Genomic DNA, 15,325 nt, shown 5'->3' on the forward strand with positions numbered 1-15,325 from the left:
CACAAGAGCATGCCAAGGCTGAAAGGCATTTCTATGCCTACAAGCTTTCCAAGCCGACTTGGCTGTAAAAATACCATCCTCTGTAAGAGTCCAAATAACCTTGTCAGAGTTGGATGGATTAGGAAAAAAATCAACTGGGGTTTCCCTAATAATCTCCATAATAAATCTGTTGCGTTGCCTTGGTCATTTCCAAAAACCTTGATCAATAATGGAGTCCACTTTTGTTCTTAACGCTCTCCCCCTTTGAGCCACAACAGCCTCACCATACCTCTTGTACAAAGCACCCAAAGGATGCCAATTATCTGTCCATAGAAACGTCTCTCTGCCATCATCAACAATGTGTCTAATCCAATCCTGACAAGAATCACGCACCTTCAACAATTTCCTTACAACCCAAGAAGCCTCACTAGGAATTTGAATCCCCCACATGCTTACGAAGTTGGCTTCTAACGTAAACCACAAAGTGACATGACGACTTAACTGTACAGGTAGTGCCGTGGAGTTCATTGAATCAGAAATCATAATGCTACAACTTTTTCAGGGACCACTGTAGTTGAAATCCAATTTTCCCTTATCTTAACCGGATTAGGCATGGGAAGCAAGTCCTTAAACATCTTCAATCGGATATACAACCTGCATGCACATTGTCATTTTTGTAAAGCTCTAAAAACAATATATACCATTCAGTTTGACAACGATTTCGTCGTTCACGTATGCCTATGTCAACGCATATGGCGCATTGCAAATATCCGTGTTCCAATACACAAGATTGTTGGGCTGTAAGCTAGTTTGCCGTTTGCAGTTATCCCAGTCCGAATGGTGGTCATGATTGTTGAACGCTTGACAGAAGAAATTTTCCGAACCCATTCAGACGGCGGTCAAGTCCGTCTGAATGGGTGCAGAGAGCATAACCCTTTTAAAGGATTGAGAATCCATTTTTTAGGGTCAGGGCATTATATTTTGAGTCGGAGGCTGTTTTTTTTTTTTTTTTTTCCTCTTTGTTTTTCTGGGGAGGAAGTTGTTCGTGTACCCATCGATTCAATAATGAACTGGTCTAGCTCCCAAGGAGTAGGCATGTTGTTGAACCTCGTATATATGTGCATTATCTCTTTCTTTCAAGCTTTCAGTTTGTTCTTGTTCAATTTCAGTGATCTATAGTTTCCAAGATCTGTAGGGTTGGTTTGAGTGCGTTGTTTAATCTTAACAAGAATCTCATATGAAATTTCGACTTTCGTTGGTTGTGATGTGTCCATCAATTTCACGTGATCTTATGGTATCTCTATATCCAGCTACAATTCTCTTGAATATTACAAAGATATTACTTTTGACACATTTGGCAAATTTATATATGGAGATTGATAAATTCCAATGGCTATTGAATTTTCTAATTTTCCTTCTCCGTTCGAGTTATGGAGGAAAGGAGGACTTTTCAATATGATTAATGGTTTGTTATGGTCAGATGAAGCAAAAAAATGGGAGAAGATCACCTATGCTGGCATTTTCACATGCACAGTCTTTGTAATCTACAACCTTTCAAAGCCCCATCGCCATTGCGAAGAGCCTCCTGTATGCTTTCTTTTGGCCCATCCAACTTTCTGTAATTTGTACTGTCCTCTTCGTATCTACGTGTTTTCTCTAAACGCCGTCATGTCTAATCAGACATTGGGGATTTTGTTTAGTTTCCTTCTTTTACTGCCTACGTTAGTGGTATTGTGCCATTGTCTTAGGGGTTGTTTGATATCACATATTCAGCACTTAAAACTGAAACAATTAAGTAATAAGTGATTAAGTAGGTTTGATAACCACATTTTACATTTCTTAACAGATTAAGTGCCACTTAAAATATAGTGTAAAAAGTTGATAAAAATTAAGTAGCTTTGAGCTACTTAATTCTGGCTGAATTCTTATATGCTTGCATTCAACCACCACTACCGTCGTCACTCAACCACCATTATACCACCACCACCACAACCGCCACTACTCTCACCACCACTCTACCACCACCACCACCACCACCACTACTCCACTACCACGCTACCACCACTATCACTTCCCCACCACCACCACTTCCTCACCACCACCACCATAATCATTACCACCCACCACTAGTCCACTCCACCACCACCGCCACCATTACTTCGCCACCACTACTACTACCACACCACCCCTACCACGCCGTCGCCGCAGCCACCACCACAACGCCACCACTGCACCACCATCATTCCACCATCACTATCACAGCATCATCTCTCCACCGCCACCATCCCACCACCACCCTCACCACTACCATTCCATCACCACCACCCCCACAATCACCAAAATTAAAAAGAATTAGAACTAAAATTAATTCATGAATTTTAATTTAGTGCTTAATATGTTTATCAAACAGTTCTTCAGCTTAAAAAATTCAGCATTCAGCTTTCAGTACTTAACTTTTCAGCTTTCAGTTTCAGTTTTCAGTTTTATCAAACAGCCCCTTAGTTCATGAATTCATATTCCTAACTATTCACATACCTAAATGCAGCCATACCCCTATCTTCGCAGTCGCCAAAAGGACATCCCTCTAGCTCCGAGGTATGTTCTTTTTACCTAATTGATGATTTGAATCTAGTGGTCATAGGATTCTATTCTTAATCTGATTTGGATCGCTTTATTGTATCCTTTTTTTTTATCAGACTTTATTGTATCCTTGTCTTATGATGTTTTGTTGTTTTAATCTTCTCAACTTGACTCTTTAGAGTGAGTTCTCCAGTTCAGAAATCTTGTTTTGTTTCGGTTATTTATGCATGTTGCTAAATTTGATACATCAATGTGTAATGCATTGCTGGTTTCTTTATTCTGTTGGAGGTAATAGCTCGCCCGGAACAGTAATTTGTGACTCGTCATCGAGGCGCCTAGTTTTGTATCCTTGTCAACTATAACAGCATTCAAGATGATCATGCTTACCTCTCTATCTTTGCATGACTGTCTATTGCTACTACGATGAATTGCACTATATCGTTCAGTGGATTAGTGGTATGAACTATTAGCCTGAAGAATAGTTTCGAATTGGGTTAATCCTCTTGCAGTAGGTGGTTTCAGAATTGAGGATGAAGATGGATACATTCATGCATTATATTTTCACTTTATCGATAGTCATTCTCCCCAAAAGCTTGGAGAATCCTTGGACTCGTCTCCTAATTGATTTGCCATATCCTACGGTCTCCTTGGAGTATCCTTGGACTCGTACTCCTAATTGGTTATTTGGTTTGTCATATCCTCTCCCCTCCTTCGAGAATGAAGCGACCTTACAACGTAGCTCAACTGTGTGACAAATTTCCTCTTGTTGGGCAAATGAATAAACCACATAATGTTATTCACCCATGCACATTTAACTCACATAGATCTTAATCTAAACCTATCTATTAGTCCAACTGGTTGCATGTTGCGCTTCCAGTGGTGGTTGGATAGCTGGAAAATATTTACATTCTTGGTGTATCAGTTAGTGGCATGCAGACGATATTTTAATTGCAAGCATTTTCATTATTGTCTCTCTTCTTCTTTAACATGTTCACAAGCATCTTAATATTAGACCCATAGGCCTCGTTTGATTCGGGGATTAGGCGCGTGGGATTGGACTAAGGGCAACTAATCCCATGTTTTCTTTCATTTGGTTCCCACTCCCGTGCATGGGATTACTAACACTACGACTATATTTCCTTATATGGGGGGTATATTATAATCCTGGGGGGTGGGTGAGTGGGTGCGTGGACTGTTAGTCTGGGATAGGAAAAATGCGGGAGGCAAAAGACATGTAATTGAAGAAATCCTGGCGGGAACCCTAACATTATGCTTAATCTGTTGAATTTTTCTTCTGAAAGGAAGCCTTATTTGATCCTTGAGAGCCCAAATCTTATTGAGTTATCTAATAATAATGTTTGAATAGTTCCCTTGTGTTCTCTTTGGACTATTGTGTTGTGAAACAAATGGTTAGGGATGTACGGTCAGGTTGTCAATCATACCTGTGTTCTAGCTTATCATATCCTGTTTTGATTGTAAATAACCTTTTAACTAAGAAATAATGCTTCTAATTTCCATTTATCGGTCGCTAAATTGTCGATTTGTAAACGTTCCTGCATTCGACTTGTAGATTACAGTCATTATTACGACAAATAGGGTTTTTCTAGAAGCATGGTTTTGCCTGGACAATAGGTGAAATAAGAAAATCAGGGCAATTGACCTGATGGTTGTGTCACTGCACCTAACTAAGTGCAGTGAGGTTTAGTATTTAAATCCTATGAAGAGGATATCGATAACCTTTTGATTGTGGGTTGGATTGGTCAAGGTAGCGTGTAAATTTTTGCTAACATGTGGCAAAAATAAAGTTGAAATAAAACCAAGCTCTGCTGTTTTATGTATAGGTGGCAGGGAAATTTTCTTTGTGCTTATGGTCCGGAGAAGCTTAAGGAGATCATATTTTTGTCACAATGGAGAGGGTGGTGAGTATGGTGTGGAGTGATTAACATTTTACATGATCTAAAGAGGGTTTATGAACGTCAAGAAGAGTTTTTGCTGCCACTGATTTAGAGCGAATTGTAACTGAGTAGGATTATCCATTTTATCAATCCATCAAGAGATCTTTTGGGGTCCTTTCGTAGCAGAGCCGAGGCCCATCATCTTTCATGACATCGACGCCCCATACTACATCAAGGGATGACTGGAGTTCAAACTCATAGGTCTGAAATGTGGACAGTCCAAATGCAGTCGAATGACAGACCCTAGAATAATCGAGTAACTTACCCACTGTATCCAGAATCAGATGTCGAAGATCACCAAAATGAAGCCATAACAGATACTCTGACTTGAACATTGTCTGCAAAGTGCCAAAGATAGCAAAGTAACAAGATAACTAGTGATGCTTGCTAACATATCTAAATCAAGATGGTATCGAAAGAACAGTTCCTTTTTGACAAGAGGAAACAGCAGACTACACCATTACAAGACAGTTGTCAAAATCAAGCACAACAAAGCTCCAAATTTTCAGGACTGTAGCTAAAATATCAAGGTAAAAGCATAGGTATTTCATTGAAACAAAAATACATTCCTAAAAATACAATTAGCAACTAATTTGGTGATCATGAAACAAAAAACAGATATTTCAAAGCAGCCAGGCGCCAGCAGATTATGAGACACAGAAATTCAGAAATAGATTATGAGACATAAAAATTCAGAAATATTGGAATTCGTGGCTGACCACAAATATGGAAATAGACAATCTAACAGCACAACCAACCATCCACTTGCCTTTTAAGAAGTCATTTCCCTTCGTTTTCCTTTTCCTCCTCCTGTTGATAACGCCGCTTATACTTGGCAATCTGGCCAACACTTTGAGCCATCTGCCGCCTTGCTCTGATGTGGTAAACTTTACCGATGTTATGTATTTTGGTCATCATGACATTCATCAAACGGCCACTCTGGGTAACATAGGATATCCATTGCAACTGAGGATGCACTCCTTTTTTCATTTTCTGCTTAGCGATGACCGAATAGACCCGGTTAGACAAAGTTACATCATCCCAGTTCCATGTATAAACCATCCCATGACACAGAACACAACTAACAAAACAATGCCAGAAACATTCATATTTCCATTCAGTATGAATCAGAAGGGTTAAAGGGTCGAGCGGCTTGAATGAAAAAATCTGCAGCTTAAACATTTGATGGTCCCTGCATTTGTTATGCATTATAATGAACTATGCCAAGTATATCTAAGCTCAAGTGCAGGGATGGACTAAGGATTTAAGGATTGGGTGGGCTAACATCAAATAGAAATTGCAACAATGAAAGGCAAAATTAAATTTCAACACTACAAATTGTAAAATAACTATCATAAAAGTTACACATAAGTTTTCCATAAATCAATTCAGATACTAATATATGTGCATGATTCATTTTAAAGAGAAAAATAGTTTTACAAAAGAATATCCGTATGGCAAAAAATAACATTGATTTTCCAAAATTTCTTGGTTTGAAGGGTGTTGAATTGTTTAAAATGATATTGGCCGGGCGAACATACATAAATGTAAAGTTCTTGAGAAAGTATTATAATTCTATTAAAAATTTAAAACGTGAGTAGGGCGGTCGCTGGAGCTCATTTGCCTCTCAGCCCGGGGCGTCCTTGCTCAAGTGATACTCCAACAACCTTAGATTCCATATGTAACACTCAGATCAATACAGCAGCAAGTGAAGACAGGTTCAATGCATGGTACATGAACACTTTCCACAAAAAAAACATCCCTTTAAGGTAATTTGTCGAACACTTGGAGGAGAAATGAAAACGAGATGCTCATGCAGACTTGACAAAGGAGAATTGCGTATAAACCCAGAAATTTTTGTCGCAAAAGGACAAACAGAGAGAGAGAGAGATACCTGGTATTGTCGTCGCCGGAACCTCCGATCGTTGCCGAGCTTTGTTCGATTACGGTCAAGATTTTTTGTGGGTCACTGTAGTAGTTCTTGTCTCCGAAAGATTTAGACCTCGTCCTCCCCGACTTTATTTTGTCATTTTTGGGCCCATTTTGTCTCAAGAGTCTTCACAATCCTCCTTAAATTTTGATATTTTTCTGATTTACGCATTTTATCTGTTGTTTAGTTTTTTGTCATAATTTTTATAATTAATTATTCGTCTTGAGTCTCGACCAGAGAAGTTAAAGGGTATAAAAATATGGATTGAAATAAAAAAATTTAAATAGGACGACATTAAAAACATAAGTACTAGCCAGTGGCGTAGACAAGAAATGAAATCGGAGGAAACCGAACTACGAAAGAAATTTTTGTTTGGTGATTGTTTAAGACTAAATCCAATCATTCAAGTTTTTATTGAACTGTTTTGATAAATTGAAGAATTAATTTCGAGTATTGTTGCTATTATATCATTCGAACGCGATCTCATTTACATAAGGTTATGATATTCAAAATGAAATAAAATTGGGCTCTATGGACTAACATTTGTTAATTCGTAAAGCTACCGTATTACTATGGAAGAATAAAATTTAAACTTTAGCCAAAATTTATGATTCCTAAATGCAAAAAGTTGATATTCAGAACTTTACGTAGTTGCCTAATAAAATTTTAGTGTTCAAAGCTTCTTTAATAACTAATTGTTATACATGAAATATAAAACTTGTGTGACTAAAAAAGATTAGTCCAGAAATACAAAAAGGTAAATATGAATTTGGGGCCAGGCCGCAAGACGAATTTTTTGTGAATCAATTCTAGCGTAGATTTTCAAAAAAAAAAATATCGTTTTTAGTAAATATTTTTTTATCATAATTTTTTACTTTCTAGATTTCTCTTGTCGAGATAAAAAATTAATTTAGAAACATAAACGTGTCAATAATTTAAGAAGAATAGTGGGTATTTTTCCACTTGTGGAGAGACAAAAAAAAAAAACAAAATACAGTTAGGGAGGATGAGGCGTTAGTAATTTAGGGCTGACACGTAGTATATGTTTTCGGACCCTACATTTTATTTTGGACGCTGCTATTCGCAGCCCTTTATTTTCTCTCATAGTCCACTACATTTCGGTAAATGGTTGTTGAAAATCATATATAACATTTCGGTAAATAGCTGTTGAAAACAAGATTATATTTCGGTAACTACATGTCGAAAATATGTTCAACTTTTGGTAAACAAACATACATTTTCGGTAAATAGCTGTTGAAAAAAATATTATATTTCGGTAATTGGATGCTGAAAATATATCTCAATTTCGGTAACTAACTGTCGAGTATAATTGAAAATTTTTAACAGACTATGAGAGAAAATAAAGGATTGCGAATAGAAACGCCCTTTATTTTTAAGTTATAATTACCGCACAGTACTTCGTAAAATTATACGATTGACCCTCAGGGCCTTAGATTTTTTAGTTGTTCCAGCGTTGTCACAAGTCACAATTGGAAAAAGGTAATACCTGCCACGTGGTAGGTTCAATATAGGAGTATATTTCAAGCGGCCGATCAAAAAAAAATCTACTTATATTTCAAGTGCGATCATTTTAAGTGGGTGACTCATTTTTTCTTTTAGTTCACTACACATTAGGTTTTAATGAATGAATAAGTTAAAAGAGGTGGTTCTATTCACCCACCTGCAAGTCGGTAAACACCATTGCACCAATGTGTTTTCACCATCAGCGTGCTTGTGTTCTGGCGTGTTTGAGACAACTACAATAACCGCCTAGGAGTATCCATGTTTCATAATTGATACATCAAACCAATTGATTGTCCTGCCTAAAAGTCTAACACGAAATCAAGAATACATGGAGGATCTGTTTGATCATGCTGAATGCTTTACATAGGTTCTCTAAGAGTGTCATGTGTGTAGTTACCAAAAAAAGAGTATCATGTGTTGCCTATGTGGTACTTTTTGGCCAATAATTTACTGCACGGCACACAAAGCAGGTCATCTATGGTCCCTCAACAACATTAGAAAAGTGATTGCTAATGTTACCTTCACTAAAGTACCTCATGAAAATGTCACAAGGTAATCCAAGGCAAGGATGGAACCAAGGGGGATTTAGTAGGGGTGATCTCCACGACAAGAATTTTAGAAATTGTAATAATTATATGTAACGGGACGGTTCAAGGGACACCCAAAAAAACACCTAAAAAAACACCCAAAATCTCAAACTCATAGTTCCCGATCAAATTTTTATGATCCGAACCGTTCAATGTGTGCAGAATGTGATTTTAAAGGTGCCCGCGAGAAATTAACAAAAAATATGATCGGAAAATGCTTGATTTGAGCAGTTTTTATTTGAACCGTTTAATAAAAAACTGTTCGAAACTGTTTGGATCAAGCCCTTCCCGGTCATTTTTTTTGCTGATTTCTCACGGGTACTCTTAAAATCATGTTCTGATCACATTGAGTGGCTCGGATCATCAAAATTTGATCGGGAACTATGAGGTGTTTTTTTAGGTGATTTTTTGGGTGTTTCCGGAACCGCCCCGTATATGTAAAGAAAAAAAAATTATCTCCAACTTATATAGATTCGCCACCCGCTAGATTTTTTTTCCCTTATTTTTTGTTATATACTTAGTTCTAAATCCTCTATTTTTTTTTCAAGAAAGGTGACACAAAATAATACTATTCTAAAACTAAATTCAATGGACCAAAGTAAAATAATATAAATGATGAGGTCTAATTAAGAAAAAAACTCCTCACTTTAACCTAAAATAATTTCACATAAAATAACTTAACCTAAAAAATTAAACAAGTTAACCAAAACAATTGGCATTGTGTACGACTCAGCAGTAATGGATTTTTTGTTCAGAAATGCTACACACACAGCAAAAGTGTACAGATTTTGTGCACAGATTTTTTGTGGGGCCCACTACGGATCCCACACAAATAATCCAAGCCGTTCATTAAATGTAAAACATTTTTTCAAGGGCCTCCGCAAAAAATCAGCTTAATCCAATACCTATAAATGCTCGATTCAATCATCTAACTTTTTATTATCCTGAAATTCGAATGAAAAGTTAAATGATTGAATCGAGCCCCTATAAGTATCGGATTGAGCTGATTTTTCGTGGAGGCCCTTGAAAAAATGTTTTACATTTAATGAACGGCTTGGATTATTTGTGCGGAACCCGTAGTGGGCCCCACAACAAATCTATGCACAAAATCTGGGTACTTTTGCTGTGTGTGTAGCATTATTGTTTTTTGTTTAGTAGACTTCCAGATTTCCAAATTTCCAATGCTAGCATTGTTCAGTAATGGAATTTTGAAAAATTAAAAAATCATTTTATTGTTGGGTGTTTTGTGTGAATTTCTTAAACTCCATTAGGAAAATAGGTTAGTATTCTTCAATTTTTCAATATTCAATTAAAGTTAGAGAAATTATTGAATGTTTTGAATCCTTTATTGAATTTGTATTGAGCAATAGATGGTATTTGCACCATCTGAAAAAAATATAGCAGTTTATTGATTTGTGTAAACTGATGTGGTAGGTAATCATGGTCAAAAAAACAATTGACTCGTTCTTTAAGAAAAGAAGTGTTGAACACATATTGCAATGCATCTTTTTATTTTTATTTAATATACATTTCGCCACTGCTAGGATAAAATCCTGGTTCGAATCCTAATTCCGTCCCTAATCCAAGGGCGTCGAGTAATTACTCTTTTTCAGCTTAGTTCATCCGGGAACCTTTTTGCAAGAAAAACAGCAGAATTCTAATTGTTGATGCAAGGCATGAGCCAAAGGTTTTGAGGCAGGTTTTGGAGTAATAAGTGGAGAAAGAGAGAGAGCGGGGTCTGAGTAACAAGTGGAGAGAAAAATTATTGAAAATTGTGAAACCGTGCTGAGAGAGAAAAATTCTGGAAACCCCAAGTGAACAAAAGGTTCTCCGTATATTGGTGTTGAACTCTTTACCCTCATAGACCAACCATAGACCTACAAATATCTCATATCTAGAATGGATGCAGTGCCAATTTTCTGCTCAGCAAACGCAACCCGTAATCACAAAGAAAATGTAGAACAATAGATCACGAATGGATTTAACTATGTGATACAGTAAACCACACAAAATACTTGAGTTTCCCAACTGAACTTTTTTCTAACATTCAATTCTCTTTCACACTAGTGTAGTGACTAAGAGCACGGAGCAGCGAGCAACAAAGGCAATGCCCTGTGCAATGGACGAATAAAGAAATCATAGGGGGAGAATACAAAATACATTAACCAAAAACAATACCCTTAAAATCTACAAGTGGCCACCATCTGATGATGCAAACTAGCTAGCAAGAATCTCGTAAAGGATGTCACTTTGCAGCAATATCATCGTTGTTGGTTCCTTCGGTCTTCATCTCCGGTAACGTTCCCAGGTCCGTGCGAGCGTCTTTCTCTTCTTGGGGGATCGAAGAATCTGAAGAGTCGACTGGATCTTGCTGAGTGCTACCAGCATTGTCATCTGTTTTAGATGATTCAGAATTATTTACCGATTCGTTTTGCTTATCATCTCCTCTTTCGTTACCGCTAGAGGTTTTACCCTTTTCTTCTGCTCCAACTCCAGAATTTGAATTCGACTCCTTTTCCTGATTGGTGTCATCATTCCCTTTTGTATCGGTTCCTGCTGATGTACTCAAATAACCATTCTGATCATTGGAGGCAACATTCTCAACATTATTTGCAGAATCTGTTGGTTCTTCGTTTTCTCTATCTGTATGAGTTGAATCTGAAAATGAGTTTTCACTGGCATTTTCAGTCATGCTGGATGGTGTTGAATCTGAATATGATGATTTGCCTTTATTCTCAGTTGTTTCCAAAGGAATTGAATTTGAATCAGATGTTCTGCTACTGGCAGCTGCATCTGTTGTTTCAGTTTGCTCCAAAACAGTTTGGTTGTCATCTCCTTCAGAAATTGCGTTTTTCGTAGTTTCACCTTGCTGTTGAGTAAAATCGGATTTTTTGTTTACTCCATCTTCTTGGGATGAACTGGAGTTTTCCCCATTAGACACAGTAGAGCCATTGTCCTCTTGCTGGTGTTCATCAGCATTTGTTACCGTGGTCTCATTACCAATACCCTTATTGACCACTACATCTGAAGAATTATTCTTTTCCACTTTTTCACTCTCCTTCAACTCCGAGCCCGAATCATTCTGATTTTCATTGCTCACCTTGGATTTATCGGTGTTCTCCGATTCATTCTGTTCCTTGTTTTGTAACTGCTGCTCCTCATTTGTGTTAGTTTCCTTCAAATCTGAGCCTGAATCGTTCTGGTTTTCAGTGCTCACCTCAGATTTATCAGTATAGTTCTCTAATTCGTTCTGTTTCTTGTTTTGTAACTGCAGCTCCTCATTTGATTTCTCTAGGCCTCCTTTCTCATTTGAATACTTATTTTGAGAATCCTTGACTTCTTCAATGGAAGATTCGCCCTTGTGATCTTCCCCTCCGGCTGCTTCCTTGCTCCCATCATTTCCATCATTAAACTGATTCTCCGATCGACCCGAATCCTCAGTTTTATCTGCCTTTTTGGCCTTCTCATTTTCCCCCTCCTTTCCTTCAGTGTCCCCTTCTTTGTTTTCCTCCCTCTCTTTTTCCTCGCTTTCAGAACCTCTGCTCTCTTCCTTATTTTCCTGTTGTTCTTTTTCCTCTTTCGTCTCTTCACTTCCATTGTCCTTGCTCTCTCCAGTCTCTTCACTCTCCTTCTTTTCACTTCCTCTCTCTTTCCCTTGTTCACTTTCTTCAACTTGCTTTTCTTTGTTCTCGTCACTCTCCTTCTCTTCACTTCCTCTCTCTTTCCCTCGTTCACTTTCTTCAACTTGCTTTTCTTTGTTCTCATCACTCTCCTCCTCTTTGATTTCCCTCTCTTCACCTTCATTCTGTTCCTTAAAAATTTCTTTGTTCTGTTCTGTCTCTTCCTCTTTCATTTCCTTTAGTTCACCTTCCTCAATTTTACCCTGGTCACTTTCTTCCTCCTTGATTTCCTTCTCTGTAGTTTCCTCCCTCTCCTCCTTTCTGTCATTCTCTTTGTTCCCTTCTGCCTCCTTTTCTCTATCTCCGAAATTGCCTCCGTTCTCACCTTCCTCGCCTACTTTCTCTGGCACTTGTTCATGCATTTCATCATTTGTGACCCCTTCAGTCTCACCCTCATCAATCTTGCTTTCTTCACCAAGATGTTTGTTTTCTTCTTCTTCTTCTTCCTCTTTATGCTTCTGATCCTCTATAGTTGCTTCTTCCGCTCGAGAATCAAGGTCCTTCCTCCCTAACTTTAGAATATCATTCCCAACTTTCTCCGAGATTTTGGCACTTCTTTCCAATGAAGCCTTCTTGTTGTTGGAGTGTTGGACTTGGTAAACCAACCATATGCAAACACCAATCAGCAAGCTTATCTGCAAAACATGCTTTACCTTGAAACCTTTCGATCTCTGGTTTCTACGGGGTGACAGCTTGAACATGATGGATTTTCTTAAATTCTAAGTTGTGCAAGAGAAAAGAATCTCCAAGAAAAAATGACCTTCGTCGATTCTCCAACTTCTGTTCAAGCATTAAACCAAAAGCAACCAAATGAATTAACAGATGTCGAATCTGAAACATTTCTACCCAAGAGTATTGCATACCACAAAGATATAAAAGAAGAAAAAGAAAATTCAATTGCTGATATACTGGAAAATACAGATGCTTATTTATTTCCAGTTCCACTAGATGATATTGACAAAATATCACAAATTAAAATAACAGACGGAAACCATGAATCACCCGGAACCTTTGGTAGGAAGAGAAAACACATGCAATTCCAGAAATTCCATGTCATGAAAAGTCCTGAACTGAGGTTTACATATAAGCATGTGATTAAGTACAATCCACCTGTTTGCTATTTGGATACCCAGGGGGAAAGGCAGAATGAAACTAAAACAAAAGAAAAATGACAACAAACAGAAGGATACGGCTAATAGAAAGCAGTAAGATGAGATCAAGTCCAACGATTGCTATATTGGCTTCCAAAGTCATAATTTGGCAGCATTTTTTTTTTGGCAAAAGTCATAATAATTTCTTTTTGCTCACATGCGGGACTTAAGTAACCACCAAAGAGTGGTTTAGAGCAACTCAACCATTGCTACATTTGTTGTCAAAGTCATAACTTGGCTTCTTCTTCTTCTTTTTTGCCAAAACTCATTTGTTGTAAGCCAAAATTGCCGCCAAAAAAATGGAGTAATCATTGTTGGTGTCAAATTATGCAGCAATTTTGAAATGCCAAATCTATCACATCATCAAATCCTATACAGAAAATGAGATAGGTTTGATCCAGTGGTATGCATTTGACGTTGTGCCAAAATGGCACCAAACTCGTGCAACAAAATTGCTATTATTTTTTTACTTTTTGACACAGTGGCAAACCAAAATGGCAAAACATGACTGGCAAAGTAAGTTTGACACCAACTAGTGCACTTGCTCAGTAATTGTGGCTGATTTTGGCTAAGAAAGTAAAATTGACTTTTTGGTTTGTCTTTATTCAAAAAACAAATTCGCATTTGTTAGTTTTGCATTAAACTTTTATGCATTATTGATTATTCTCGACGAGAGAAATTGAAAAAGTAAAAAAAAAAAAAAAATTTGATCGAAACTCATAATTTTTAAAAAAAGACAAAAATAAGTTTCGCGATTTTTTTTTTAAAAAGTGAACTTTTTTTATTTTATCAAAACCACTGTCTATTCAAAAGTCTGATCATAGATCTTCCTATGGCATGAAGTCAATCAATAGATTCTGCAGATAACACATTTGCTCACCCTGATCCAAATGATCCATAGACGTGTGATACTGTGATCAATATTTGCATAATCATAACACATATTGCAAGGTAATGGAACAAGATTTACGAACAATAACAAGGCAAAGCTCTCGTCTTATAAATGAAACCAACAAGCAGAGAACAAAGCATGGCAGTTATATCCAATGGAAAGAACAACGATTAGAAAATACCCTAGCAGAACAAGTGCATTATGCATCTTCATTTGCAAATTTGTATTCCGCAAGCAAATAACACCTCAAATCAAGCACAAAGAACCTCCAAAAATTCTACCATAACAAACCCACATTTAACAAAAATCTATCTGATTGATCACGAAGAGCAACGGACAGAGCAATACTATATTGGCGCATGTGAATCACTCAGATCTGCACTTGGGTTATGCAACTTTAAATGCAGAGGTTCCATATGTAATTAAGGAAACCAAACATTCGGATTGAAATTCTCAATGGTGAAGAGATCTTGATGAAGACGTGTTTGAGAAAACCTTACCCTCTGCAAATGACTCCCCAGATCGTCTAAAAGTGATGCCTTTTTATATCTTTTGGCTAAGAATTATCAACCCAAACGGAATCCGGAGCAGTTGCTTATGTGGTAGTTCAATAAAGAATTTTGTAGAATGTAAAGCGGATCAATGAGGAGGGTGAAGGAAAATTGTCGGTGAGCAGTTTCCCTCGTTCTATAACTCAGATTGGATCTGAATTCGAGTTACACGTGAAACGGGTATGCAATGGACTAGATCGGGTTCTGTCCAGTGTGATTCCCCTCCCGTCCGGTTCAGTTTTGATTTTTGTAGGCCAATTTCAGACCCACATTAGTGATCGGAACCGTCCATTGTGTAGGACTCGTCGAGTGTTCATAGAATGACAAAAATCAAGTTCAATGATAAATGATCGATCAGCACACATTTATCTTGAAGGGTTTTGTTAATGTATGCCCTAATAACATATGATAATACTCATTTAATGATGACAACTATACTCAGTTTATAGGAACTCGCAAAGGTAATAAATGGGTTAGGCAACATTGACCAGCTGAA

General features: G+C 37.4%; 2 protein-coding genes across 3 annotated transcripts; both read right to left on the bottom strand.

Moving 5' to 3' along the window:
* Positions 1-5,039: 5,039 nt before the first annotated feature.
* Positions 5,040-6,570, bottom strand: LOC131303657 (uncharacterized). Its single transcript, XM_058330620.1, has 2 exons — positions 6,409-6,570; positions 5,040-5,507 (listed from the first exon to the last, which is right to left on the bottom strand). Exon 2 carries the CDS (start codon positions 5,502-5,504, stop codon positions 5,295-5,297), a length of 210 nt encoding a protein of 69 aa, XP_058186603.1. The 5' UTR covers positions 5,505-5,507; positions 6,409-6,570; the 3' UTR covers positions 5,040-5,294.
* Positions 6,571-10,512: 3,942 nt separating this feature from the next.
* LOC131303551 (uncharacterized) lies at positions 10,513-15,110 on the bottom strand. Of its 2 annotated transcripts, XM_058330474.1 has the most exons (3): positions 14,779-15,046; positions 12,252-13,015; positions 10,513-12,164 (listed from the first exon to the last, which is right to left on the bottom strand). In XM_058330474.1, exons 2-3 carry the CDS (start codon positions 12,934-12,936, stop codon positions 10,801-10,803), a joined length of 2,049 nt encoding a protein of 682 aa, XP_058186457.1. In that variant the 5' UTR covers positions 12,937-13,015; positions 14,779-15,046; the 3' UTR covers positions 10,513-10,800. The 2 variants fall into 2 exon arrangements, with proteins under 2 accessions (XP_058186457.1, XP_058186456.1); XM_058330473.1 differs by having other exon boundaries at positions 10,513-13,015; positions 14,779-15,110.
* Between the last annotated feature and the right edge of the window lie 215 nt (positions 15,111-15,325).

The sequence above is a fragment of the Rhododendron vialii genome, chromosome 10a, assembly GCF_030253575.1.
Source record: "Rhododendron vialii isolate Sample 1 chromosome 10a, ASM3025357v1".
Lineage (NCBI taxonomy): Eukaryota > Viridiplantae > Streptophyta > Magnoliopsida > Ericales > Ericaceae > Rhododendron > Rhododendron vialii.